Here is a 27,426-nt window from a genome sequence, read left to right as displayed (position 1 = left end):
CTTCAGAACAGGCGCTCTGCACTGGTGTTATCGCAGGAAGAGGAGGCCAGGGAAGTTGAGTCGGCCGGGTTTGCTGTGCGGGGCTGTGTTTTGTGCTCGAAGGAAGCGAGAGAGGCAGTTGCTGCAACCCCTTGATGAATATCACACATCCCCCGCGGGCGCCTCTGCTGCGAGCCCTGCTGCTGGAGTTTGCTTAGTGGTATGGATCTGTTTATGCTGATGCAATCTGCACCCTGGGAAGGCAGACTTCACAGTCGCTGACAAACTGCACTCAGTTACATCATGTTGTAGAATGACAGGGTGAATGTTGAAGAAAATCTTCCAAAGTTGTGTGTTGTTCACATTTTGACTTGAGCGCTCATCACTGTGACAATGACTTCAGTCCTGATGAGTGATTTGATTCTGTGGCCAGGTGGCTTTGTCAATTGGGCCCAGCAGAGACCAGCCCTCCTTCCTTTTAGAATGAAAAAACACAACTGAGACAAACCAGATGTGTGTTGTAAGCTGTGTTGGCAGACCAGTAGGTGGCACTCTTTGCCCTGGACCACAAAGGTGTGGTAACTGGAGGACACTGTTGTAGGTGGTGCTTTCCTTAAACTACGGCTCTGACTATTTGGCTTTTAAAGATTCAGTGGAACTGTTCATAAAACTAGGGGTGTTATCCTGACATCCTAGCTAAATGTGCGCTGTAATTTGTTAAATTTCTCACTTTGTCTGCTGTGTAGTGGGGCTGCTGGCAGACAGCTACTGCCAGTCACCCACGGTAGTGCTGAACTTGACTCAGATTCTCAGGTTAGTTCGCTTCTAGAAACCAGACGGGATAAATGGCTTCTTCTCATTTGCAAATGTCCTTATGTTCTTCAGTCGTGATGCAGTGTTCTTTCTAGAGTTAAGTCTTGCTTTGTGTCCAGAGAATCAGGTCAGGCTCTGGCTCACCAGGGTCTTCTAAGGATAGAGTGGATACTGAATATGGATGACTGGTTGTTTTTATTATTTAACATGCAGCGCCGCACAGTTCCATCAGCTCCCCTGTGCCCTGCTGTCTCCCCATAGACAGTCAGACTCCCTGCCGCAGGGAGACTTTTACCTTTTTTTTTCTCATCTGCGTCCTGTGGAGCCGCCACTCTCTGCTTCAGCCACTCGCAGTGTGACAGGCAGGATATCGACTGTCTTTTCTGCACAACAGCGCCGTGTTGAAGAGGAGTCTGTTTTGCAGCAGGTCGATTTGTTGCAGCAGTGGGCTCGTGTCTGCGAGGCCACTCACTGTGCAGCTGTTGTCTTTAACTGTAAAATAAGGACTTGGTCAGATGGGGGGGGACAAAGATAACCAGAAAAACAAATAAACGTGTGGGCTGTAGAATGCGAAGAGGGTCACCAGAGATCTCGGGCACTAGAAGATCGTCTGATGGGCTTGCTGTGAGCCTGGCCTCCTGTTAGGTGCTGCGGCACGGTGCCTGGTGCACCCTGATGCAATAAAAGATTTATGGGGGCTGCTGTGAAACGCATTATTGAGCATTCATGAATTTTTGAAGGAGAAGAAGGGGCTCTGCAGCGCACAAGCAAGATCATCTTCTCCTCAAACCTGTAGCTGTGGGAGAGGGAGGAGGAACAATAAATAAATAAGCACACAGCTCCAGATCAGATTGTTGTGGTACGATTGGTCCTTTTGATCAATGTGTTTTTATTGCATTTTTGTCTTTTCTTATCTTACCGGCCCCGGGTTTATTCCCTTATATATATGCAAGATTAGAATTCCTTGACACTGAAGTTATTGGGTCGACAGAGTGACAGGGTGACAAGTGAATGCCCATCTCACTGCTGTCATTTGAGTGCCGGTACCTAAATGGTGCATCTCTTTAAAATGCATATATGCAGAATAATGTGCCAAAGTCGGCAATAAAACAGACAGTCCTTTATCATTTTTTTTTCCTTTCCTGAGCGTAAGGGAAGGACAGGCGTGCTGTTTTCTCCGGGAGATTGAGATGGATGATGAGGGCTGCGCTCATTAGAGTCGGAGAGAGAGCCGAGGTGCCGGATTCCAGAAAGGGCTCCCGCGGAAAGGTCTCATTAAGGGCCCTGAAAGAGTGGCTCGTGTCAACTTGTTTGTCTGCATCTACCTCTGCCTCTCTGTTGCTCTTCTTCTGGGTCCACTTAGTTTCTTCCCTGGTTTTTCAGGGAGAAGGCTAGGAGATGAGTAGAGGTGTGTCAGGAGTGATGTGGTCAGTAGAAACTTTGCTGTTGGTGTCCAGTCATGTGCACCAGCTGCTGCTGCCTTGTCAGAAAGATTTTGCTTTCCAAGTCATCCCCTCATCCTCCACCCTTACTTTGCCTCTTTCACTTTCATCATTATGGTCTTCTCTTTCCTCTTGACGGTGAACTTTATATAATTAAACTACTTGCAAGAATGTGGCATAGTCTTTACGGGCCTGTGTTGCACCAAAAAACAGTAGCATCCAGATTTATCAACGTGTAACACATGTAGCTCTGCTCCGCCCCAGTCAGGCTCAGAGCCACACAGTGCCAGCCCACAGACGGTGGCAAGCTCCACAGTCCAAGAGATGGGTTCTTCTGGCGTGGCAGACTTCCACAAGGTCTAGGTTCAGAGGGGGGTGATGTCATGTCTAATATGCCTAGTGCCACTGAGCCCTGCTACACATGCTCTCGGTGAACTGCAGCTAAAATTCATTTTAGCTGGAATATCCAGGTGTAGCTTACATTTAGTGTATTGTTGATCAAACTAAAACAAAAGATAAAGTGTTTGACTTTCAGATTATTTGTAACCTGGTGATCAGTTTACCGGGAGACAAATTAAACTTGACACTACACGTGTGCTGAGTGTTACTCTCAGGTTGCAAAAACAAACTACAAATTATGAAATGTTCAGGCTGAAGAGTACTTAAGAAAAATACTTGGGTGTTTGTTTTGACACATCATTTACATCTTCTAGACAATGTTTTGAAGCAATTAAAAGGCACATCTTATTTTAGCTAAAAGTATAGAATTTAAATGAAAGAATGTTATACTTGAACTGTAAAATGCACTAGAAAAACCTCCTTGAGAATGTTTTGTACAATTGTTGTCACCACATTGCAAGAAAAACAGTACTGCTCGTGCATCAGTCTAGGAAACTGCAACCAGAATTATTCCTGAGCTTAAAGGCACGTCCTGCAGTGACAGGCTGAAAGAACTGAATCTTTTTAGTCTTGAAGACAACGAAGGAACCCGATTCACGCATTCAGAATTCTGGAGCAGCTGGAGCCTATCCTGGCAAGAAAGGTGAACATTATGTATTGAGAACTAAATTATTTGATGGATATATTCGGTACTCCTTTTCGACCGTTTTTATCACGTGTTGATTCATGAAATGGTGAACACTCTTGATGTACACCTGCATTTTTACTCCGCTACATCAACTTTTAGTTACCATTCAGCACTCGGCGTTCTCCGAAGTTAGCCAAATCTTGTGTCTGAGCTGTCGGTCTGTATTAGGGGGTGCAGTTCCGGGATCCCCATATGTGGCAAAGCCCACAGTGCAGGTTCAGATCAGCGCTAACGTTAAGACCTCTGGTGAGTGAGAGTTGCATTTGAGGAGTTAATCACAGATGTATACAATACAAGGAAAGGCCTGGGGTACATCCTTGTGAAGTCAGGGCTGGTGAAAGCCAGTAAGAGCAGGGGGACCCCCGAATCCTAGTGTGTGGGCCCTTCTCAGTGCTGTGCACGCAGCCACAGGGCACGGTGGCCGTGCACGTGGAAGAAGTGGAATATTACACTTACACTTTTCACCGCGGAGAAAATGGGCTCAAAATAAAAACTACGTTTTTGACAGCTCCCTCACCCCCCTGTCCGTCTCACTGCCCAAGTCTCCAGCAATATGAAAGGCTTTGTGCGCTGCATAACAGCTGATCTGGGGCAGCTCTGAAATTACCTATGAGCCACAGGCAAGCTATCGTGAAGCTGAGCTGATTGAGAGACAGCAGCAATGACTCCCAGGACATCATATTATACCCCTCGTAAAAAAAACAAGATATTCTTTAGCTGTCTGCAGTATGCTGTAATATTGTGTACTATGCAGCCACAGCTAGACCCATCTCTTCTTATGTAGGGCGAGTGTTTGTAATAAAATCATGCTCTGCCAGCCAACTGGGAAATTTAAGACCAAGTGTCAGGCATGATACAGATGATATATTTGTAGACTTATAAAATTCTAATTGCTACCTGTGGATGAACAGGCTTTGAATTGCTGCAGCTCAGTCTGTATGAATACAGTACAGTACATACAAATGTATAAAGGTAAATTTAAATATTTTTTGTTGCTAAACCAGTTTCACTCTGGGATACTGACCCCAGAGAGCAGATCCATTTGTGATGTAGTGAATCCTGGAGAGATATCCCCCCGTATCCAGAGACTCTAGCAGGCACTGCTCAGACTAAGACCTCACTTCTTCACTTGTCTGCCTGACATAGAGCTTCCAAAGCAGTCATAGACAGTGAAGTCATTGGAGTTCCTCTGTCTTTGCAGGTCCAGTTCTAAAGTCAGGGAGCTCCTCCAAAATAAGCAATCAAGAAGTGCTGACTCTCTGGCCTGCGTGTCAGCATACCCAACAGCCTAAGTTATGAAAGCTAAAAAAAACGTTTTCTTACTATGGTATTTCAAGAACATTCACGGTTGATATTTCATTGTGTGATGATGTTTTCAGTGATTTTTTTTGAAAATCCCAAAATTATATTGGCCATAGATCTACAGTATGTGCCTGGGTCAGTAGAATATCCCACATCGTGTTCATTCAGACTATATGGCCGTGTGAGTGTTTTGCATTACTTGTATGCATTACAGGGTATGGATTTTGCGAATTTAAACATTTCATAATAATTTCCACTGGGAGTATCCCCACGTGGAGTACAACAGATGATTCAAACAAAATAATATTGAATATTTTAATTTTGTTTGTATGTGGGTTACGTAGTTAAAAGCTAGTCATCCAGACAATAATTCTTACTGCTCCAACTGTCTTCCTTTTCCCAACTGCTGCGAGCTGTCTTTACCGTCCTCTGAGGGAATGGTAGATCGCAGGCCGTGTGTCCTAGACGTGCTGAAGGATCTGGCGCGTGGACTGCAGGCTCCGGACTGGGCTTGTGAACGGGAGCCCTTTGTCCAGATGGGATTGTTTACGCAGCACTTTGTCTGCAAGGTCGGAATGGAGGGAACGAGCATCGTAACGTGCAATCATTTTTTGCGTCGGCAAACTCGGCAAACAACGTCACTGCCGTGGTATTTAAAGAGTTTCTGCGTCGGCTTGAACTTATCCCACCCCTCCCCCATTCCCCCGTTCCCACCGGCACACCCTGGAAATGGAGGTGCTCCTGCTGGGAGAGAGACAATGAGAGAAGGCACGGGGGCTTGAGAGGTGGAGAAGAAAGAGCCAGAGACGGAAAGGAGAGGAAAAGGGAGTGAATGGGAGAAAGAAGGAGGCTTTCTTTTTTTAGAGTGATGTCATTCAGAGTCCACTCACAGTGCTGTTTTAATAACGCCATCATGTCATGATCACCCCAACATGGCATCCTTGCGCTGAGCTAAGAAGAAGGGCCGTATTTGTGCAGGGCTGTTCGTCAGACTTGAGGGTCTGGGTTGCGTGCCGTGGCCCAAACTCTCTCTCAAGGTGAGCAGCTGAGCAAACTAAAGAGAGTGAAGGAGGGAGGAGCAGGGCTAAGACCGTTTCCCCACAGCCCGCTGTGTCAGGCAGTGCACTGCATGGCTGGGGGGGGGGACAGGAAACCAGAACAATTCTCGCCCACGCTTTGACTTTGTGTGGCTTGATGACAAGGTGTGAAGCACATGGGCAAAAGTTAATTGCAGCGCGAAACGATTTTTAATCTTCTTTTCCCACCCTGGCCCGTTTGGCAAGGCGTGTCATTCTAAACTTGGACGCCTGTGCCCCAAGTTTTGCTTGTGGGATTTTAGTGTCCAGGGCTTGAAGCAGTGCTGAAGCTCTGCTGCAGTTATTGACATTGACACCTGACCTCTGTTGTGCCATCCCGCCTTCAGGCCACTTTAAAGGGAGTGGTACTTATCCCTGGCATAGCGGCTTCTCAGAGTTCTGCTGTGTATTCGTGTTGTTACTGCTGTTGCAGACAGCGCAAGTGTGCTGTGATGATCAATGTCCTGGGCCGGCTGAGAAGGAAAGACGTCAATCAGACTACTGCACGCTGACTTCTGTCAGAACAAGGTCAGGCCGTGCACAGGAGGCCTCAGGGGAGAGTATGTACTTATTTGCAGAATGAGATATTTTCCTGACCCAATCATTTTACTTTTTTTTAATATCACCCTTCAAAATTGGTTCTAAGGTGCAAAGCTTTCACAGCTTGTAACTTGTCTGCAAGATGTCTCTGGTGAACTCAAATAAGCAGCACTTCCTCTCTCATAAATCTGTTCCTTCTATCACAGGGAGCTGAATACAAAAAGGATTCCAACTTTAGAAAAGAAATATTTAAAAATATGAACGAAGAGGCAAAGATTAATATCCAAATTTAGATTTATGTTATTCAAATGACAGCTGAGTGAATAACGAATGTGGATGTAAATTATTGAGCAGTGGGAGGGATCTCAGCATGTAGATCGGATTAATCTGCTCAGGATGAAAGTTTTTTTCTTTAAACAGCCAGGGCTTTTTGAAATGTAACAATTTAAAATATGTATGGCATATATGAATGACAATTAGAAAGGTATATGCGTGGCCTTTTGACTTTTCGTTTGCATGTTATTCCAGAGCCTCTCTTCTCCCTTTTAAGAGAGCAGAATGGAGATGAATAAGTGATGAAGATTTAAATGTGGGTCATCCCAGAAGATAAAGGAGGGTGTAATTATACTGTTCCTGTTGGAGACCCCAGCATACACCGGATGGGCACCTCTTGGTGTCCTTGTCCTGTTCATTTAATTCTTCTGCAGGGAACGCGTGCTGGAGATGTGAAGCGATATCTTACCGTCGCTGGGGCAGCCTGATGTTTCAGGTCAAGGCTGCTGATGCTGGAAGCTGTAAATCGCTTTGTTGAACAAAGAGCATGGAGGAGGGAGTCTTTCCCCGTACATCGCTCTGCTGCAGTGTCGATCGGCGAGCGGCCGAAAACCTCTCCAGCTTGTGCCGTTGCACAGCTCAACTGCAATCCCCCATTACCCCTGGCGTGTGATATTTCTCATTGCCTTTAACCGGCTTTTTTTGGCTCTTTAGAATAGGTGTAAAGGTGTTGGGAAATAAAGTCAAACGGAAACAGTATGCTTTAAAAAATGAATTTAGAAAGACATGACAAGGTTGAAAACATTTTGCTCAGAAAAATCCACCTTTCCTAGGTGCTACATTAGTGGGTGCCAGGCAACGCTAACATCCCAGCTCCGCCAGTTTTGTTTACAGTGCGTGAAATACCATTTTTCAAATGTGTTAGCCTTATAGTCTTAAAATTAGTAGACTTTTATTTTAATACTTTTTTTCATTATGTTTACTTACCGTATATATATAACCTTGTGGCATATAGATGCTTAATGATCACCCAAGAGCCTAAATGCATCACTTGTTTTGGTGCAAAAGTACCCAAACAAGTCTAGAATGCTCTGACAGATTTGTCAAAAATACAACAGCCGCCAGAGTCTCCAATCTCTTTTCTGGCTTCCAGTTAACCAGAGGGAATTTGCAGACCTTATTGTTGGGAATGTGCTTATATAATACAGCCTGCCAGCCCCAGACTCATGTCAGCTTTTGTGACCTGAGGAAGGATTCCAATTTCTGATCTTTTAAGACTTTTTGCCTTAGGCTGCACACACAAAGCACACCAAACACTGGGAAAATGGCTCGTTAATGTAACCCAGATGAATACGATTTTTGAAGGAAGAGCTGATGTGTCTTTTTCAGTCTATTAAATGATATAAGCATATAAATATTGTTGTGCTTTTTAATGTGGAGTTAGTAGTGTCTCCCAATAGTATTTCAATCATCACTGGTTTAAATTAACGCTAAAGATTACATTTACTGATAATATAATAGCCTGTGGCTACAGACTTGGTAACTACCTGGCTAATAAGCATGTCAGCCCTGAGATCTGTTAACTGGAGAGTCAGCGAGAGGTGCTTCTGCCTTTACCTCCTCTCCTCTGGGGAGTGTCACTCCAGCTGATTCAGAGCTCGTTATCTCGCCCGCCGCCTGAGCTCGTATACATGCGAACGAGCCCAGAAGAGCCTGTTTGTATTTTCCTTGCTCGATCCCCGCGATTCCGCCCGCCGTGCGGGTGAAACCGAGGGAGCAGAGGAAAGGGAAAGCGGAGAGATGGAAGGACACGCAGGAGGCGACAAGGGAGCGAGAAGAAGCGAAGAGGTGATAAATGGAGAGAGCAGCTAATGATCTCAGATGGGAGACAGTGCGGGAGGGCAGCTCTACAGGGGTCACGGCACGCAGCCGCACAGCTCCGAAAGTCTAATTGCGTTCTCACTGCTGGTACCCGTGGCACTGTTGAAACACACAAGGTCGCAGTTTTTTCTTTCCTTCCTGCTTTTTGTCTTCTCGGCGTGTGCTAGATTATCTGTCACTGGAGCTTTGCAGGTTCTGGAGCTTTGCAGCCCTGTCAGGCTGCCCCTGCCTTGCTCACATGCTTAGACACGGAGAGCACTTGGTGGGACATCATGCTCGATGAGATACGCCCCGCCCCCCCCCCCTTAAAGGAGCTGGCGATCGATTGAGGATATACTACATATACATATTTATTTAGTTCTCGCCATCCGTTTTACTTAAAACCAGAATGCAAATAAACAGCAACCTGCCTTCACTGCCTTTGTAGCTGGCCGGATTCATACAGCCAGACCTAAGGACAGAACACAAAATATAAACTAGCACCTCTGGGAATTCATGGCAACATGAGTCACCTTTCCTCTAGGCTGATGAGCTCTGGTCTTACAGTGATCATTGAAAGGCTTACTGTTGGTTAACATTGAATATTTGTGACGATCCCCCCCAGTCGCTTGTTCACTGGGGTTATAGAAATGTGGGATTTCAGACTACTGGATTCATATACTCGCAGTTCCTGTGCCTGACCTTTGGCTGACCCCTTCAGCCCTGTTCCGATTTTTAAAAAAAATAGAAGCAAGAAAACACTGGTGTTCCTCTACAGCGGAGTTCCTCTGGAGGCAGGAGCCCTACTGTCTACACAAGGCCTCCCATTCCATCGGTGTGATCCCATCCTTCTGTAGCATGCTGACAGAACAGAACGTCAGCAAACGCTGGGGTCCGGTAGCACTGAGCTGCGAGACACCGGGCTCTGCAGATTAAAATGCAAATGGTAATGGTAAAGTAATCTCCAGAGAATTTGGGGACTTAATGCCCCTCTTCCTTCCGGACCTTATAATTGCACCCCAAAGTCTGGCCTACCCACCCTGTAGCCTCTTGCCCTGACAGCGCTCTTCTTCTTTGGCTTGCGAACATTCTTCTCCTGCACCCTAACAGTCCTGCAGCTACTCCTGACATCGTTCCCCATCAGGCTTTGCTCTGGATTGACATCCGCCCACTTTGTGGGGCCCAGTGACACCTGCTCAGTACAGGCTGTTAGGGATCACCCCAGCACTGAGCTCTCTAATCTGCAGGAATGATTCAGATCTCATATTTTTTAGGTCATAACACCACCAACACGCCTCCAGAAAAGAAGACCCCTCATTTCCTTATAACTTGCTGAATATTTTTTCATGGGGTAATGCTGGGAGCTGTGAAGTACCAGTGGCAGCGGACAAAAGAGGTGACTTTTGGAGTCAGGCTTATTTTGTTTCTCTGTTTCTCTTCATTCCGATCTTTAATTATCTCCTTGGTCTTTCGTAGCTTCTGGTTATTGTAGTACAGGGACCTGTGCTTTAGGTGCACAGTATAAAGGTGTACATGTGTGGCTATGGACTGTAGGTCTCCTGGGTAAACACTCATAGTGGCAAACTATAAATCCAAGGAAGGACATTGCTGAGGAACGGAGCTGCTGTCTCACTCCCTGGTGCAGGAATGGAAGAGACTGGGGTTCACTGGTGTCAGTATGTGTATTCTAGTAGGCGACAGCTGCTTAGAGTCTTCTGTGTACAGGAGGGCCTGGGTTTTCTCCTTCTGTGTGAGATTGGGCGCCACTTGATAAGGCTGGAAAAAATGGACTAGACAGTAGCAAAAGCTGGACCTGAAGGAGCCATTCTTTCACTCTGGTGCTTCGTGTTGTGTGTCTCAGTCATGATCTTTGTAACTGTTCTCGGATCACTAACTTTTATCTCACTGTCAATATTTGCCTGGACTACCTATGCCCTATCTGTATTGGACTATTGATATTTGTGCTGCTTACTGTGGGTCTCCCACAAAAACTATACCCAGACCTGGAAAGCTCACAGCAGACAACTGAGAGCAGGATGTCAGACAGACCCCGAGTCCAGGGAGTGCTCTCCTTGTTGTCAAAATCTCGTTTAGACTTGCACTCACTCTCCTTCTAATTACCAGCCCACTGCTCCTCTCTCCTTGAAGCTCTCTGTCTGTGAAGGCTGTTTGGTCTGTCCCCAGAGAGGCTGCACAGACTATTTCAGTGTGCAGAGTTAAGTGCAGTGTAGGGCTCTGTGTTTAGCTTTCAGATTGAAGCTTCTCTTTCTCTTTTAATCTCCGTTTCATTAGGTATTCCATACAAGGCGCTCCTTCCTTCTCTCTCCCTTTTTTTTTTTTAAAGATAACCTTTATAAGACTTTCCCTGCACGTCTTTCTCATTTAACTGTGGTGCAGTGCTGGAGAGAGAAACGGCTCCAGCCTTACAGAGCTCCTGTGTGTGCGTGCCACCTGGGGAAAGCAATCATCCTCAAACACACACACACACACACAAAGAGCCAGACTCATGCACAGTGGCAGACACACGAGCATCGACAAATATGCAGGCGCACAAAAACACATGTGCACAGCTGTAAGAAATCAGTTTCTTACAGAAAATGAATAGTTTCTTACAGAAATGAATAGTTTTTGCTTTCCTCTCTTTCTCTCTCTGTCTCTCGGCTCACATCCTCCTCATTTCTCAACAAGGAGTACCAGAGGAGCCACTGTAGTCTGACATGGTGCCTTAATGACACGCAGGCTTTTCATCTGCATTCAGTATCTTCAGACAAAGTCCCACTGTGCTGGAACAAGCACACATACTTGTACAGACTCTTACAAATTCAAATGCACACATGCAGTGACAGCTCCAGAAAGTAGTTCAGAAGGTTTTCTTGTTTTCACAAGGCACCAGCAATGTTTCATGATGTATGAATTATGAAACACTATTCGTCTATGCAAGTGTGTCTGCCATGGGATAGCATCTGTCTGTGTAAGCTCTTTAGAGATTAGTCCAGGATCCCCTTGGCGGTACATGGAAGGGTTTCGGTATCTCTTCTCCCAAACAGATGATGCACCCAGGTGTCAGACACATGCGCACAAACACGCACATAGCCTCCTTGTCAGGATAAACTGTCCGAACACGAGGAAACTTCATCTCTGAGCATGAGCTCCTCTTAGCACATGCAGATAGCCTAACGAGACAGGCAGGAACATGATTAGCTATAGCCCAGCAAGTGCAAGGGGAGAGGTTATACGGAGTGTGTGAAACCTCACACAATATCACTCACAGCTTAAGGGATGTGTTGGTCATGACATGTGAGACTGATTTTATATAAAACCCCCAACTCCTGCTCTTCCTCATTGATCAACCAGTACTGTTCTCTCTATATTACTATGGTGGGTGACTGGTGAGTGACACAGAGGTGACTGAATGGCTGTCTGAGCTATAGTAAAGTGGGTTACATTTTGCAGAATTCTCTGCACTCTTAGAAGAAAACGAATAAATCCCACTTTTATTGGCTTTACTCAAAAACTTTTTATTCAAAAGTCTGAGAATTTAGCACATGGCAGTATTTTGGGACAGGAGCTCCGCACAGACCTGTCTGCCTTCTGTTTTTGGAGCCAGAAAATCCCTCCTGTACTCTGCACTTGGAAAGACTTTTTTTTTAGCTATAGCTTCTGTCTGTCTTCCCTCTTCTTACAGTTCTCTCCCTTATTTCTCTCGTCTCTCTGATGATTCCTCTGTTTTTTTTTTCGCTCCCGTTTCTCTCATCTCGGTTCCACGTTTCTGGTTTCTGCCTCCCCCCTCCTTCTCTCCTTTCACCATTTAGCTGCGTGCTTCTGTACCGTGCATTCAGGGAGAGGAAGAGTGTGACATGGAAAATGGGCTGCGGCGAGCGATATCTGTTTCTTTCAGTTGTGATTAGCGGAGATGCATCGACCCTCTGGCACAGACCCACACGACGTTGCCGCAGAGAGAGGGGCAGATGCTGACGAGCAGCAGCCCCGAATGTAGCAGTTTGTACAGAAACACTGCTCACTCCCTTATGATCAGCTATTTTATTAAATCACTTTGGGCATTGTTTTTTTCCCGCAGACAGTAATTCTCATCATTGTTAATGGTGAGGGGAAAAGAGCCTTAGGCCATTTTACTACCTGTGTTTGAAATGCCGGTCTTTGATCACATGTGGAGTTTAAGGACAGTTGATTGAGTGGGCTCATTCTTGACTGAACCGAATGACCACTTGGTTTTGCAGCTGGGTTTGTTAACCCCCCTGGGCGCCGAGCACAAAGAACCAAATGTGTTGGCTTCACATTATTTCGCTTTGTTATTGAGATGCAGTTAATAGTGAAACCACCACTGCTGTTAATTGGTGGGGGATGTTACCCAGAGGTAAAATGTTTCCTCCTTGTGTCTCCGACTCCTGGCTCCGTTGGGGGAAGTCTGGGAAGCAGCGCTGCGTCTCTGAGGATGGAGAAGGCCGTCCAGGGCATTCGCATTTGTTTTCATGCGCAGGCAGCGCATTAAAAAGGAAGACTGTGAGACAAGAAGGCACCGACCTTGTAAATAAAAGAGCACATGAACTCTTTTTGTAATTATTGTCCAGTACGCTACCTTGAAATTGTGTACACGTGTTTATAGCGCCTTACATGCCCTTGACCTTGCCTTCCTGGAGGACGCAGTTAAAAAAAAAAAACGAAACAAAATAGGAGTAGGTATTAATCTACGAAGGCGAATGTACACGGGGTTAGTGGGAATGGGGGGGGGGGGGGTTGTGGGTTTTGCTGCAGAGAAGGTATTAAAATCTGTAAATGACAGGAATCAGGCTTGTGTGAAAATGATAAATCCCCAGCAGAATGCCGCCTGGATAAATAAGCAGCGTGTTGGAAGTGGCTCTGGGGCGCGGCGGCGCACTGGCCTGAGGAGGCGGCCGGACAGGTAATTGGCTGGATGCGGAATGTAATTCAGCCTCGGCAAATCCATTTCACAGCTGGCAGATTTCCCACTTCTTAAACCCTGACGGAGTGTGGGGCTGGAAAAACATATATATGAGACGGAGAATAGGTGAGGAGGGGGGGGAGCTGGGGAGAGAATTGGAGAGGGGGAGTAGCATGCAGGAATCGGAGGACAGGGATGAAAAGAGCAAAGGGGAAGAACCAGCTAAATAAGAGGACGGAAGAGTAAAAGACAAGGCTGTGGAGCGGCGCAGTAGAATACGGAAGTGAATGATGGGGTGCTCTGGCGTGGAGAGGAGAGGCAGTGTAAGGAGGAGGGGGAGAGAGGGAGAGGCAGCATGAGAGGAAGGACAGGGAAAGGGATAGAGGTGGTACATTGGGAGAAACAAGCTGCGGAGAGGCAGTGGGAATTGTTTAGGGATTTGGACGGAGCTGGTGAGAGGAGGACTGAGAGATACACAGATACAGCAGGAAGAAATGAGGTTGGAAATAGGAGGGTAGGGAGGGGTGGTGTCAGAGGTGTATAGTGATACAGTAGGAAAGGAGGTGAGAGTATTTCTTCTGTGGCAGACAGGGACCTGAAATATTTGAAATTTCTAGCATTCTCTTTTCTTTTCCCCGTCTCTCTCATTTTGCCCCTTTTCCCTTTTCCTTCACTCTCCTGCACTTCATTTCTTGCCTTTTCTTCCTCCCTCTCTGTGCTCCTCTGTCTCATGCCTCAGAGAACATTTTTTAGAAAAGAAACATCAGCCCAGGTGCATGAAAATGAAAAAGTCTAAGAAAAAATCAGTTCTCTGTAAGCTGTCATCATTTTGTTTTAAAAAAGGTAAAGAACTGGGTCACAAATTAATTCTGAAAATGGATTTGTGTCACTTATTGTACTGATTTAAAACAGGGGATTACATAAAATGACAGGTAGCCCCACATGGTGTTCCTCTAAAAAGTCACTAGTGGTTCCGTTTTTATCGTTCATCTCTAAAAAATAATTTTAAGGGGTAAAGAAATGAGAGGAGGAGGATGGAGAGGGGCGAGGGTGACCCCCTGGGGTGGGGGTAGTGTTGTGGGGTCCTCAGTGATGCTGTCCCTTTTCCTCTGTCGTCCCCTCTTGAGGGTGACGTGCTGTGTGTGAGTGTGCGCACAGAGAGGAGGCCGTAGTGCTGGACTGTGAGGAAGCACAGTCACCCTGACCTGCCCCCCAGCCGGGGTGGCCCTGTGGACTGCAGGGGTAACGGGGTGCTGGCGCAAGGCGACGCGGGGGGCTGAGCCAGCGGAGCACGGTCCTCACCCAGTGTGTGGAGGGTGCCGGCGCCGAGAGCTTCTGTGACTGATGTGGAGAGGTTAATACATTCTTATCTCCTCGAAACTTAATTGCTGTAGTGCTTTACTTGCTGGTGTGTCTAAGAATGTTAACAAAAGCCTGCAGTTTATGCAGACTTCAGCTTCCCGCGTCTCGACTCCAGCAGTGCCATTTGAGCATTTTCGACTTGCCTTGCCGTCTCTGCGCTGACTCCCAGTTGAAATGAAAGTTAAAACTGAAAATTGTTACCGGAATTCACTGTTGACCTTTTAAAGTTTTCAGTGGTCTAGTGCCTTCTTACTTCACTGAGCTGTCCTCACTGTAAATTCTGCCTTTTAGTTTTTTTTTACATTATGCTGCCTTGTGCCACGTCTGTGCTCCATACCTGCATTAAGAGCTGAGTCCCTCTGTTGAAATCCAGTCTGAATGTAGTTATTTAATTGACTTGAAGTATTGCGTGATTGTTTTTTGTACTGTTACTTTTTTCTTGTGTAATTTGTTTATATTACAGATGCTACGCGGTGTATTTTTTATTTATTTATTTGACTTTAGGTATGTCAATTGTCAGATCACACCAGGCACTTTAAAATGATGACCTGGAGACACATTAGTACAGTTGGGTATTGACTAGAGCAGTTTAAGACGCAACAGCAAGATCCCACATGGTATTTAAATCCATGGCCTTCCTGTTTAGAGACCCAATTACTGCTCCATGCTGCTCTTTTATTACTGTCCAATGTATAACTTTCTCTATTGTACTGTTAATTTTTTGTTTTTACATAAATTAAGTGGTCGTGTACCCTATGTTTTTGTTCTGTATAGGGAGGAGTTTATGGCTGTCAGAATGTATGGTGAGTGGGCAGGGCTTGTGTATTAATATGTGTGAAGGATTCGCATACAGAGTTGGCTTCCATTTGTCTTTCACTACCACCCTGTCTATTCCCAAGATCATCATACGAAACTTAATTTTCAGATGACCTTCAGCCAATCATCTTATCACCAACAACCTGTTCTACATGGCCCTCTTGTCCACGGCTGTCTTAACCGATCGTAGCAGGGTTCGACGCCTGACACCATGTATTACAACAGTATCACCTGCAGCTACAGTACATACCCTGCGCAAGAGTACATGGTCCCTCTGGCCATTGTAAGATTACCCAAAAGGAGCATCCAGCAGGCTCGATTAACTGCCCTCTAGCAGAAAGTGCCTTATCATTTCGATTTGTGAAACAGCCGTTCCAGAGCATCAGAGCAGCGAGGAGTCTAGATCTCTCCAAACCTGTGTCCTCCATATTGGCTCTCCCAAGCATGATCACTTCATTCTCAGACATACCTAAAGTGTCTCCATATCTGAAACAGTTTTTTTTCTTATTTACACTTTTTCCTTACTCGTTCCATTGCAGGTAGCATGCTGATACTGCCCCCCCTCAAACCTCTATACGATAGATGGCATTTATGCACGCATAAATCTGTGTGTAGAAAAGGTGCTGTTCAATATGGGTGTGTTTGTGTGCAGTCGGAAGAGTGTGCTTGTGCACTGTGCAGTGTAGATTTCAGGGCTCTTGTTCTGAAGGTTCTCTGCAATGCAAAGTACAGGGCTCTTGCTTTGATTCCTCTGCTCAGTCCATGCTGACAGACTGCACTTGAGAATCCGAGGGGAAGAGCTGTCAGCAGCCGGAGGAGAGACAATCAGCAGCTGTCTGATGGGGCTGAAAACAAGAAAGGTGCAGTAATTTTCCATCACAGTGGAGCTCCTGTTTTAAAAACACTAAGATTCACACAGGTGAACATCAAGGTCTTGTTTCCCCACAAAGAGACAGAACAAGGAGTAATACTTATAAAGGAAATACTGTATAGTGCAGAAAGTGCAGTGCAGATACTGAGTTATACTGAAAAACAAATACTGATATGTATAAATACTATGGCATCACATAAAATTAACACAAGGTTCCCATGCTGAAACAAGGTGACCCGAAAGACATTTCTTAAATTTGAGAATTAATGTGTTAAATGTTAAAATTCTCCGTATGTCCCCGAATTGTACGAAGATGCCAGAACATGCATGTTACCATTAGCTAATGAGATCTCATACAACGTATTGCACAAAAGTCTCAGCTCCTTGTGTGTGTGTGTGTGCAGGGGACTTACGCAAGTGTATATTTGTTTAGGTGTGTGAGACTGTCTTGTGTGTGTGCTTATATGTCTTAGAGTGTCTATGAGAGACTGTGAGAGACGGAGAGAAAGTGCCTGTTTATGCCTCTCACAAACTGAGCCCTGGTACTTGTCATGCAAAGCTGCTCTCCACCTCCTGCCATGTCTGCCCTGACACAATAGCATCCGTTTTTTCCCAGGCAGTGTGTTAGCCACGGCATTGAGAGCAAGCAGCCTGATGGCCTGCCTGTATTGACAGAAACCTGACCCCTGAGCCTGACCACAGCGGGCCTACACACACACACGTCACACACCGCGCTGGGCTCTCACTCGGGACACTATGAGCAGCTCTGCTCGACAACACCGATATACAAAACAAAGTGTCAAGCTTGGGGGGGAAAGATGAGTCACTGTAACTTTCTCCTTGTGATAATAATCAAAATTTGAACTTTTTTACTGTTCACAAAATACACAACCTAAACCAGAGTTTATCCAACTCTGCAGCAGAGAGGAGAGTCCCCATTTCGCAGGCAGATTAGCACTGCAGAATGCAGAATTTGGAAAGGAATAGTTGTTTCTAGCTTCAGTCTCCTTCTGTGTGACAAAGAAGAAGGCAGGAGGTGAAACGTATGATGCATTCCAGTTTGTTTCATTTTCACCGCAGATAGTGTGTGGAAGGTGACAGAAGGTTTGTAGGCATGGAATGCCTCTGTGCTCCTCCTCACAGAACAGCAACAGGCCCAGCCCTGGAATTCCCGAGAAAGAGCAGTGTGGAATGTGCTCAGGCCGGAACATTGTACAGACATGCTGTGTGCTAACCCCTGCGTTTCCTCTGTGTTTTTAGTGCTGCCTAACAAAGCAACTCATTGCTAAGCAGAAAAAAAGACCCAGTGCGCATACAGATGTAATCCTGTACCTGAACCAGCAATGTAACATCATGTGGTTGCCTTTCTGCCTCCTCTTTGAAACGGTCGGCCCTTTATTATCTCTGTTCATCTCCATTACCTTCTAAAGAGGTGCATTAGAAATGAATACTGTACAAGCGAAAACATCAGATAGAGGATAGATGCAGTTATGACAGATTAACAAACCAGACTCGCAGAGGCCTAGCTATGCAAAGGACACAGTGTTGCATGCAAAGCCATGGAAAACCTTTTTAAACTTTAAATCCTCAGATCAATTAAAGTCCAGTGACCTAACAAAGTTAGATATGTAAAAATCACTCAACCTAAGAAAGGAAAAACATAGGTTCGGTCAATGACATTAGCCTAGATTTCAGCCAGTGATCTGTGGACTGTCACCCTACAGTGCTGTGAGAGGAGGCTTTTACGTTCGAGTTGGACTCATGTGATTTTCTCTTTGGGGATCACTGGAGTATCCTGTCAGCTCTTTACTCTTTTCTTCCCCTCTGTAGAAACCACACTAGCTGCTTCCCTTGATACTGTGCAGATGTAGGTGTGTGACCCGAGTTGTAAAAATGTGTGCTTGTTTTGGTGCGGCAGATTTTTCTACAGGTTCCCGATTTTAAATACAAGCGTAAATAGTTTAAAAAGGATTGGTTAAGGTTGAGACTTTACATTGCAAACAGATTTGAGATATTTAATTGAAAATGGCAGAGAATACCTTTAAGGGGAAGACAGAAATGTACCAGGAAGCATATATGTGTCTTTGAGTGTGAACACGAATAGAATAAATCTCAGTACTGCAGATCAAAAACTCAGATTATCTCCAAACTGCCGTGTCTGTATATCTGATGTAAGAGTTTCACAGAGATAGATAAACACACAAAGAATAATTGTTGTCATGTAATTACAAGAATAGGCCAGGCTGCCAGAGTTCTTTGAATGTGTGAGCTCTGGAGCTATTAATAGGAGCAGCTACATAAGATTTCCACTCAGTGTCACTCTTGCTGTGAAACAAACCGGAATACCCTTGAGAGGGTGAAATTGAGATGACAGTAATCTGGAACAAGACAAAATAGAAGAACACAACTCTTTCTCTTCAGGAATACTGTAGTATGTGCCACAGTCTGTAAGATGAAGTAACCCAAGTGAAAGTGTACTACGTTGCAGTGTGGTATACATAAAACGCTGTTAAAATTGACCAATTTTACTCAGTTCTCTGGTTTACCAATGCTATCAGAGTGAAATGCAGTAAACTATTATATAATTTAAGGCAGATACGTAGATTGTTAATAATTACCATGGTGTTATTTTTGTGCTTTCCGCATGTCGTTTTCTCATGGCACTTTCTTGAAAAGGAGAGAGGTGCAGTGAAAGGGAGGGACATCGTCTGCACACCGAGTATCCAGCAGGGTGACGTGGATACTCTACATGACGTTTGTGTCAGGGGGCCATGGCTTGGTCAACACAGTATTAAAATAGAGATACATTTCGAGTAATAGATTGGAGTTGCATTGCTGTGATTGTGTACCCTTAACTGTCACTATTTTGTTGTTTTGTCGTTGTGTCTTCGTCGCTGCGATTAACAAGAAGGGATTGTAAAGCACGCACTCCTGCCTGTCTTATTGCATCTCACCTTCACACTTTGTTCAGGCTGTGCCCAGATTTCCACCCTCATTCAGGTTTTTGTGAAAGCAGACACTGCCTGTCTGTGTGGAATTGGGCCCTCTGTAAAAGGGATTACTACGATCAGGAAGAAAACACAGGGAGGATGTGCCAAGCCCTTCTGTTGCAGGCCTTGTCCACTCTGGGCCTGTCGGCTCTGGCAGCTCTCCACAGCCTGACTCTGTTGCCAGGGAGACCAGAGCCCTGTTTACATTCTGAAGTTTGTCTCTAAAAGTACACAGTGACACTCCAGCACTGGTCCTGTTAGCTAGCACAGGAGGAATGCAGAACTGGCAGAGATCTCCGGGTTCTTTTTAAAGCAACAAGACCGTATTGTGTATTCCTGGGCTCAGGGGGCTGATTTGATCATGATATTCGTGCACAACCCATAATAATGCCAGCAGTTTTGCATTTAAAAGGACATTTCATTTACTCTGCAGTTTTTATCAATATCCAGGTGTATATATTTTGAAACTGGGAAGTCTGTGTTTGGTGCCTGTGTTTTAAGAAATTTGATCATATCAATTTTACAGACAGCACAGAAATGTAAGGACCAAAAATTCCCAAACCAAACATTTAAAACATTAAGTAGATTTTGATTAAGTACACGTAATCTGAAATATTTAAGGAGAGCCTTTCTCTAGGTTGTGTTAGTTCATACTGCACTGAGGATTCTGGCTTTGGGTACCTTCTGTGTGGAGTTTGTATACATGTCCACATGGGTTTTCATTGGGAGTTTCCTTCTGCCTTCCAAACCCATACTGTCTAGGTTGATTTTTTCTAAATGTGCGTGTGTGTGTGTGTGTGCTCTACAATGAGCTGGCAGACTGTCCAGGGTGTAGCCTTTCGCTTCATCAGAAATGAAGATATTTTTAGTGAGTGAGAGGTGGCACATTTTTAGGCCATGTGTATATCCCTCATGTGCTCTGCTCTGACTTCCTGAGTGGTCCCGCCCACTGGGGGGGAAGCACTGAGCTCTCCTCCTGTTTGGCTAACAAGCTGTCAGTCTTGTGTCTCTGTTTCTTTCACGGTGAGATGGGATGTGTTTAAACGAGTTCTCAAGTACTCCCTGTTTCCTGTGCTGACAGAGTTAAAAAGGTGGCACTGGGCGGCGGTGCCTGTGTGGCCAAATGGAGAATCCAGTGTCCTCTGTGTACGTGTGCGTCCCTGACTGCTCTGAGCTGCCACAGCAGGCTCTTCTCCTTACTCCCTCCACTGTACACCGCATGAGCGCACACCCAGGCCTCCCCACGTGGTGTCACCTCCCGGCACAGCCCTGCCCGCGCTCTGCCTGTCGCTCTGTCATAGCTGAAGGGTGGGGGGACTTTTCATTTCAAAGACTTTTTCCCAAAATCAGTAATTCAGGGTAGAGCAATTGTGCACTGAGCAATATTTTCACTTGTTTCGTTTATTTAAAAAGACAAATCACAGCTGATAAAGGGTTACGGTTTTCCTCTGACCAAGAGCTGGAGTTCTTGCTTTTCGCTACTTTGGTTCTCATACAAAGCTCTTTGTGGAACTTGGCCGTTTTTTTTTCTTCTCTTACTGTTCTTTCCGCAATTGAATTGAGAGCTGCAAAGAAAGGCCAGTTTCTGGCAAGATGGAATAGGAAAGTTGTCTTCTCATCCTGTGAACAGAGCGAACTCAAATGAACCTTCCCATCGTCGGTAACCTCAGCTTCCCCGAGATCCAGACATGTACAGGGCTCTTTTACAGAGATATAAAAATAGGTTCAAAAGAGAAAAATACTCTTTTCCAAACACAACAAAAAGTTAAGCCTCACACCCACAGAATAAGAACAGATCTTTAAAGTGTGCTTTCCTTCGATCATCTGTCAGATTGCTCTGAACTGTGGAGGATCAATAAAATTAATATAAACTGTTACAGTTACAAGTGGATAATTGAAATAGTGGTTTAATGAATGCATTGTGAGCCACCCGGGACCCTGGATTCCCAGGTACTTGTGAGCCTACCCCAGTCCTTGTATGATGTCATTAGTTTCAGACAGGAAGACCCATGAGTGGCCCATCAGCTCCACATAGGTGTCTGCCTGGTTGAGGACACTAACGCACACCCATGCCACAAGTGCAATACAACTAAGAGCTCATAGACAGGAGTAATAGAACAAGCCTGAGTTATGCTAGGAATATCACGATTTTAGCAGGAGCAAGGGAATAGGGGCAGAGTACATGGAAAATGTACAGCAATACACTGTGTGATGCATTGAACAAAGACATCGTGGAATAGTTTTAAGTACCAGATTCCCTATCTATCATAGATAAGAAAAACAGCAGTTGGTAGGAATGCTTAAAAATAGTCTATTAAGTTTTTTTAGGACTGTGTTGAACTGACTACATTGTTAAACTCAATTGTCATTTAAATAAACTAAAAAAATGTTTTCTTCAGAAAACTGAATGAGGGCAGTTTGTTTAAGCCTTAGAAACTGATTAAGGTATTCGGTCCTGCTTGACAGTGTGTCATATGTTTAGGAGCTTGGTAAATTCAAGATCACCCCTGCATACAAGCTGATTAGAATGAATTCTCGGATGCCTGTGTATTGGATATGTAGAATAACGTTTAGGAGTCCTGACTGTATACTGTACAGTATGAACTACTCAGGCACATAAAGAGGGATGTGCACTTAGCTGTGTCACTGTGCTGTTTCACTGTTGTCACAAACGATAGGGCTGTTATTTGTCAGCCACAAAGCATCTATCTGTCACTGTTACCCTCTTCATCCTTAAGAGGGCCGTGCTGAGCCAGACCGGGCACAATCCATCTCAGGGCAACACACATCAAAGCCATAATTTAGAGAACCCCATCAAACCCAGCCAGCATGTTCTGGGGGAACACATAGCCTAAACAATGTATGGTCCTCATTCAATCCAAAAGCATCTTCATTTCCCCCCCAAAACAGAGAAAACGTTCAACACTGGCGGGGGCCCCGATTTTGAGAAAGCCCGTCTACCATCGGAGAGGATGTCGTTGGTGGCGAGGGCTGTGACAGCCCAGGGCCAGCCTCGGGAGTGCCCGGCACGGGTAGGGATTACACGAAGGACCGTGCGCCATCCATCCCAGGGCACACACACACGCACCCACACCAGGGGGGAAACCTGGAGCAAACCTGTATATTTTCAGGGAGAACAAGCTGAGTTCACGGAGAAGCCATCCCAGCATGGAACTGAACCCCAGAGCCCAGTGGAGGCGAGGTTCCACAGAACTTCTTAAAAACATTGTGGCTATAAATAATCGGATGATAAGGTCCACGACGTGTGACTGCACAATGACTGGTAACTGAACTGAGATGCATTACATCGATCATTTAAATGTATTTAAACATGTCTCCCCTGGGGAGAAGGGCCAATTAGGAAGGATTCAGATTAAGCAAACAAGCAAGATGGTGCAACATTCACTCTGTGTAAAAAAACTATTGGCTTATTGTTGGGACATCTTAAAATCTGACATTTTGGATGATGATGCAACTGTGGGCAAAGATAGTAAACCATTTGTATAAATAGGAGAAAAGTTCAAATCTGGAATTGCACCTGTTACAAACGAATGCACTGAGAATGTTCAGTCAGGAAAAATAATACTCATGAACTTCAAATTAAGCAATAAATACATTGTGTCCATAGAATAAATTAAAAATTACAAAAAAATCAGTTTAACATAGGTTTTTGTAGAGTTTTTATTGTTATAAAGCAGAATCTCATGTTTATTAATGTTAATATGCGGTATACATACCACAAATCTTTCTATAAATACAGTACTGCAATCAGTTTGTTTCAGTACATGATTCAGGCGAGAGTATCTGCCTCAGAAACACCCAGGAGTACCTTTCTGTTAATTGTGCTCCACTTTCTAATCCCCATGTGTATTGTTAGGAACTCGTACTTATCGAATTGCTCTGTTGCACAGAATGTTTGTCTCTGTTTATGACGATAATCAGAATATCTGTGCAGTTGGCCACGTCTCTTCCACTGCACCACCATAGTCCCTGCTTGTGCCCTGGATGTCATGCAGAAAAAATAATCTTGGATTTGGTGCCAGATTTATAAATACACATTTTGCCACGTTGAGAAATAACACAGACACATGCAGCTGTGCATCAATAATTATATCTCTTTACAAAAATTGCTCATTTGCACCTTTTTAGTCGAGATGAAGACTGCTCTGCGCATCGTCTCAGTGAATTTAATTCATTATTTTCAACACGAGGTGGAGGGAAACGAAGATTGTTCAGTTACAGTGCTGTTTTCCAAATCCTTTTTTCATCTTATGAATAGAAAAATCCTTACAAACACATAGTATATACATCAACTCCAATGTAAGATGGATGTTTATGATTTTTAAATCTGTTAAAAGTATTGATGAAACTCTTATTTGTAATTAGTCTCAATTTAACATTTTAAAGGAAAACGTTTACATGTGTTGTATTTCCAAGTTTCTCTCATACTTATTAAAACAAATTTGAGATTTTTTTTTCTGAAATACTGTATTGTCCCTTGAGTCAGTACTGGAGTAAATGGTAAAATAAGCGTGCTTTCTCTCTAGGTTCAGTGTGGAAATTAAAGCCTACTTTAGTTTCTTCAGCAACCACTTTTTTATTTTGGTGCTACGTTTAGCCAAAAACAAAGTCATGCTTTTTGTTTTTGGAAAGAAAGCTAAAAAAAAATCCTTAGTTCAAGTAGTAACAATAACTCCTTCAAGAAATCAAGATGGGCGGTCAGGAGAACTGAAATTGTATCCTAAAATATTTTGGAAGAGAGGACGAGGAGGAGGGGTCGACGAGATTAATCTATTGTGTTTCACACGTGTTACAGTAGCACGGCTCTCGCCTTGAATATTGCCGCGGCTCCCCCTCGTCGGCCATTTTGGGCCGCGCTGCTCGGCAGGCGGAGGAAGTGGTCCGGCGAGCCGCGCTCATCCTCTTCCTGCGGGCAGGGGAGGAGGGGGGAGATTGCGAGTGAAGAAAATGGCGGCTGTGCAGGGTGACTGCTTCTCTCCCAGATGCTGCAAACACATTGAACTCCCGTAGCCTTATTAACTGCTTTCACATTCACTCTGTTGCACTTTAAATTCATGAGGTGAGTGCTCCGTGGCGGCCGGCGGGTTGGAAAGCGGCTTTTGCACGGTTCCGTGTTTTAATTTCTCGGGATTAAAATGTCCGGAGTTGGCTTGCAGTGGCGAAGGCTGAGCCTGGTTTCAGCGGAAAGCCCGATACGCTCGCAGCTTGTTAACAGTGCTCCTGGCGACCTGGGCTAGAAAATGAAACGCATTCGGCTCGGATGTCGCCGCTTTGACTTGGGGCTGACGCGCCGCGTCTTTTCCTTCGAAGTTGGGGTTTTCGCCGATTTTTTTTTTTTTAAACGACATCTCGACGGTAGGTCGCTGTTTATTTTCTGCGGTTTCCGACCCAAGTTGCGTTGCTGTTAACAACCTGGTGTGGCTGTGCAATGATAGTGAAAACAACCGGTCATGCAGGGGCCCTCGCTATTTATGGGCTGTTCTGGGATTTTGCGCCGCAGCGGTCGTATCTGGCTTCTCCGGTGCGAGTTGGGCAGTTTGGACCGCGACTGTAAACGTTGCAAGAGCCGTGAATTTATTCCGCTATTGTGGGAGTCGCGCTTTTATGAAGGAAAACAAGGTCGGCGTTGTATCGATTTTAACTGCCTGCGATGGAAATTGCTCTTTTATCGATTTTTTTTTCTTTTGCTTGCCTTTTAAAAATGGTTAAGATTTTCCCCTTTATTGCAATTTTTGTGTGTGTGTTCCTGCCATCCTCATCTCGCATCGCCAATTCATCTCCGGATCTTGCTGCAGATCGTGAATTGAATGAGGGGGGATATTTTCAGTGACCTTGCGATAGGACTTTTCACTTCGTTGTTTCTTTTGTGTCGCTTTGATCAGCGATCTACGTTTTAATTCGTTACGGCTGTGTTTGGCGACTCCTGCAAACTTTCATAATTAGATTAGCAATAATTAGTCGTCTGCTGTTTTTCCACCATATTGAAACTAGGATTGGGTTATATCAAACCCAGCCGTGTTGTATATGCAGTCACTTAAACTGAACACAAATGCCGGTTTTCTAGAGAAGACAAATGTGCCATAATTACTGATCCCTTTCATTTCACCGAGCACGTCTTTTTTTTTGCAAATATCCTGAGTGTAGCTGTGTATGAGGTGTCACGCCAATGTGTCGTTTCCTGCGTATGCTAGTTGTACAGGAACCGAGAGGAAGTCTGATTTGTTCAATTCAAACGCGCTAACGGATCTTATTTTAAAGTCTCTTGCCCCGAAAGCGATGATTTTTGTAAGCCGATGCGGACACGTTTTTGTTTGGCGCTGCACTGACGATTCTAGAAACTCGTCCGAGGTGTGTGAGCAGGTCTGCGTGTTCACAGCGCTGGCTCTGGTGGACGTGGACTCGGTGATCCCAGCGCTCTGTATTTAAAAGGATGACCATTTCCTTGTTTTTTTTTTCTTAGAGAATTGGAAGCTGTAGCCACCAAAGAAGCTGAAGAGAAGCAAAACAGGTAAGCTTTTCTCCCACCCCCATCTCGTTGCATCCGATCAGTTTTTCCTTTTTAAGTGTAAATTGCTCCTAGGTTTATTTTTATTGGCTAGACAAGCTGGGCAAAGCCAGGTCACTTCAGCTGTTGCTGGTGCAAGCACATCCAGATCCCTGTGCATTAGGGGGATCCCATAGGCTGAGTCAGCTGCGCCACCATCTCCCACTCCTGCCTGGTGTTTGTGTAGCTCATTGTGACAATAGTGTGCAAATCGGAATGGGCAAAAACAATGGCCCCCTGGGCTCCCCCCTCCTGTGCTCTTTTCTTTGGCAGGGTGAAATGCCTTTCGTTTTCTGTCTGTGCAGATAAAGCATCGTGCTCTGATAACGTACTGACTCCTGCTTTTTTTTTTTTACACGGGTCGAAGTGGACCAACCTGGAAGATACAGGGGTGTAATCATGAGTGGGGAAAAGTGGGGAGGAAGGAGAAGCACAGAGATTTTACTTTATTCTTCAGTTGCAAAAAGAAAGACATGAGTTTGGGAGGTAGACTGGGAAGATAACGGCGCCCAGCTTAGGAAAAGCTGCGTTTGGTCAGGCTCCAAGAAAAGAGATTGTATGTGTAGCAAACTCTTCCAGGTCAAAGTACAAAGCTTTGAACCGGAACTCATTTAATCCCTGAGAATTATGAAGCAGGTGTCACTCCTGAACTGAGGTGCAGTTCTATTAACATGGGTTGTTCAAGTGATATATTTGTTTACAAAATCTCACCAAACCAATCAGGTGGTTTAGATGTTTGTTTTTTGATTTTGTTGTGGCTACACTATTTAGTTTTAGTGCATTAGAGTCCATATACTTCAGGATTGTTTTTGTCCTGTTTTTGCAATCAAAGTTTATCAAATGCACAGCCATACAGCGTGCAGCAGTAGTTGCTGGCAATGAAATGTCTTTTTTGTGAGCTCAACGGGGTGGGAGGGGGGATAAAAATCACAAATGTAGTTACAAAATAAGAGCAAGGAATGTTGTCTTTTCACATTTCACTGGCTACAGGACCTATTTCAGACTCTAAACAAGGTTGTGCAAAGTCTGGGATATTGGTAAATATCCATAATTGGTAAATGCTTTTTGAAGTGTTTCATTCGGGTGAACAGAATAAGCTTTAGACTTCAAGTAGTTTGCACTCCCAACTCATGATCCCCCAGCTAACAGGTGGTTTTTTAAAGGTTGTGGTAGCTGTGTAATGCCTTTATTCCTTTCATTTTTTTAATTTGAGTTGTAAATGTTGACACTTTAAACTCGTCGCATGCAGCATAGTGTAAAAGCGGGTGAATATGGTGAATACACGACTGAGACTGAAATAAAAAACGTCTTACTGTAAATGATCTACCCGGAGCTAGCAGGGAGTGTCATTGATGCAAGGTAGTTTTCTGATGCCACGCCTCTCCAGCAGGTAGTTAAAGCATTTCTCAGATTCTTGTTGAGAATGTAGCATCTTGAGAATTTACATGGCTGCTCTCTGCAGCAGTGATGGGGGAAATGGGTTTTCCACTAAAACTCAGTATTGTCATCTTATTTTGAACTATGTACTG

At 44.8% G+C, this 27,426-nt stretch overlaps 1 protein-coding gene across 10 annotated transcripts in view; it reads left to right on the top strand.

Annotated features, from left to right (window-relative positions):
* tnrc6a (trinucleotide repeat containing adaptor 6A) overlaps positions 1–27,426 on the top strand; it is a 126,208-nt gene that overhangs the window by 58,928 nt on the left and 39,854 nt on the right. For 8 of the 10 annotated variants that reach the window (XM_088613022.1, XM_088613021.1, XM_088613030.1 and 5 more), the window contains one exon: positions 25,814–25,861. In XM_088613022.1, the coding sequence (XP_088469148.1) occupies positions 25,814–25,861 (48 nt within the window). Of the gene's footprint in view, positions 1–24,207; positions 24,413–24,882; positions 24,973–25,813; positions 25,862–27,426 lie in introns of those variants that run through there. The other 2 variants (XM_088613025.1, XM_088613027.1) reach the window with 2 other exon arrangements.

This window comes from Lepisosteus platostomus, chromosome 19 (assembly GCF_059453375.1).
Source record: "Lepisosteus platostomus isolate fLepPlt1 chromosome 19, fLepPlt1.hap1, whole genome shotgun sequence".
Taxonomy (NCBI): domain Eukaryota; kingdom Metazoa; phylum Chordata; class Actinopteri; order Semionotiformes; family Lepisosteidae; genus Lepisosteus; species Lepisosteus platostomus.
This window is presented reverse-complemented; position numbering and strand designations above follow the sequence as displayed.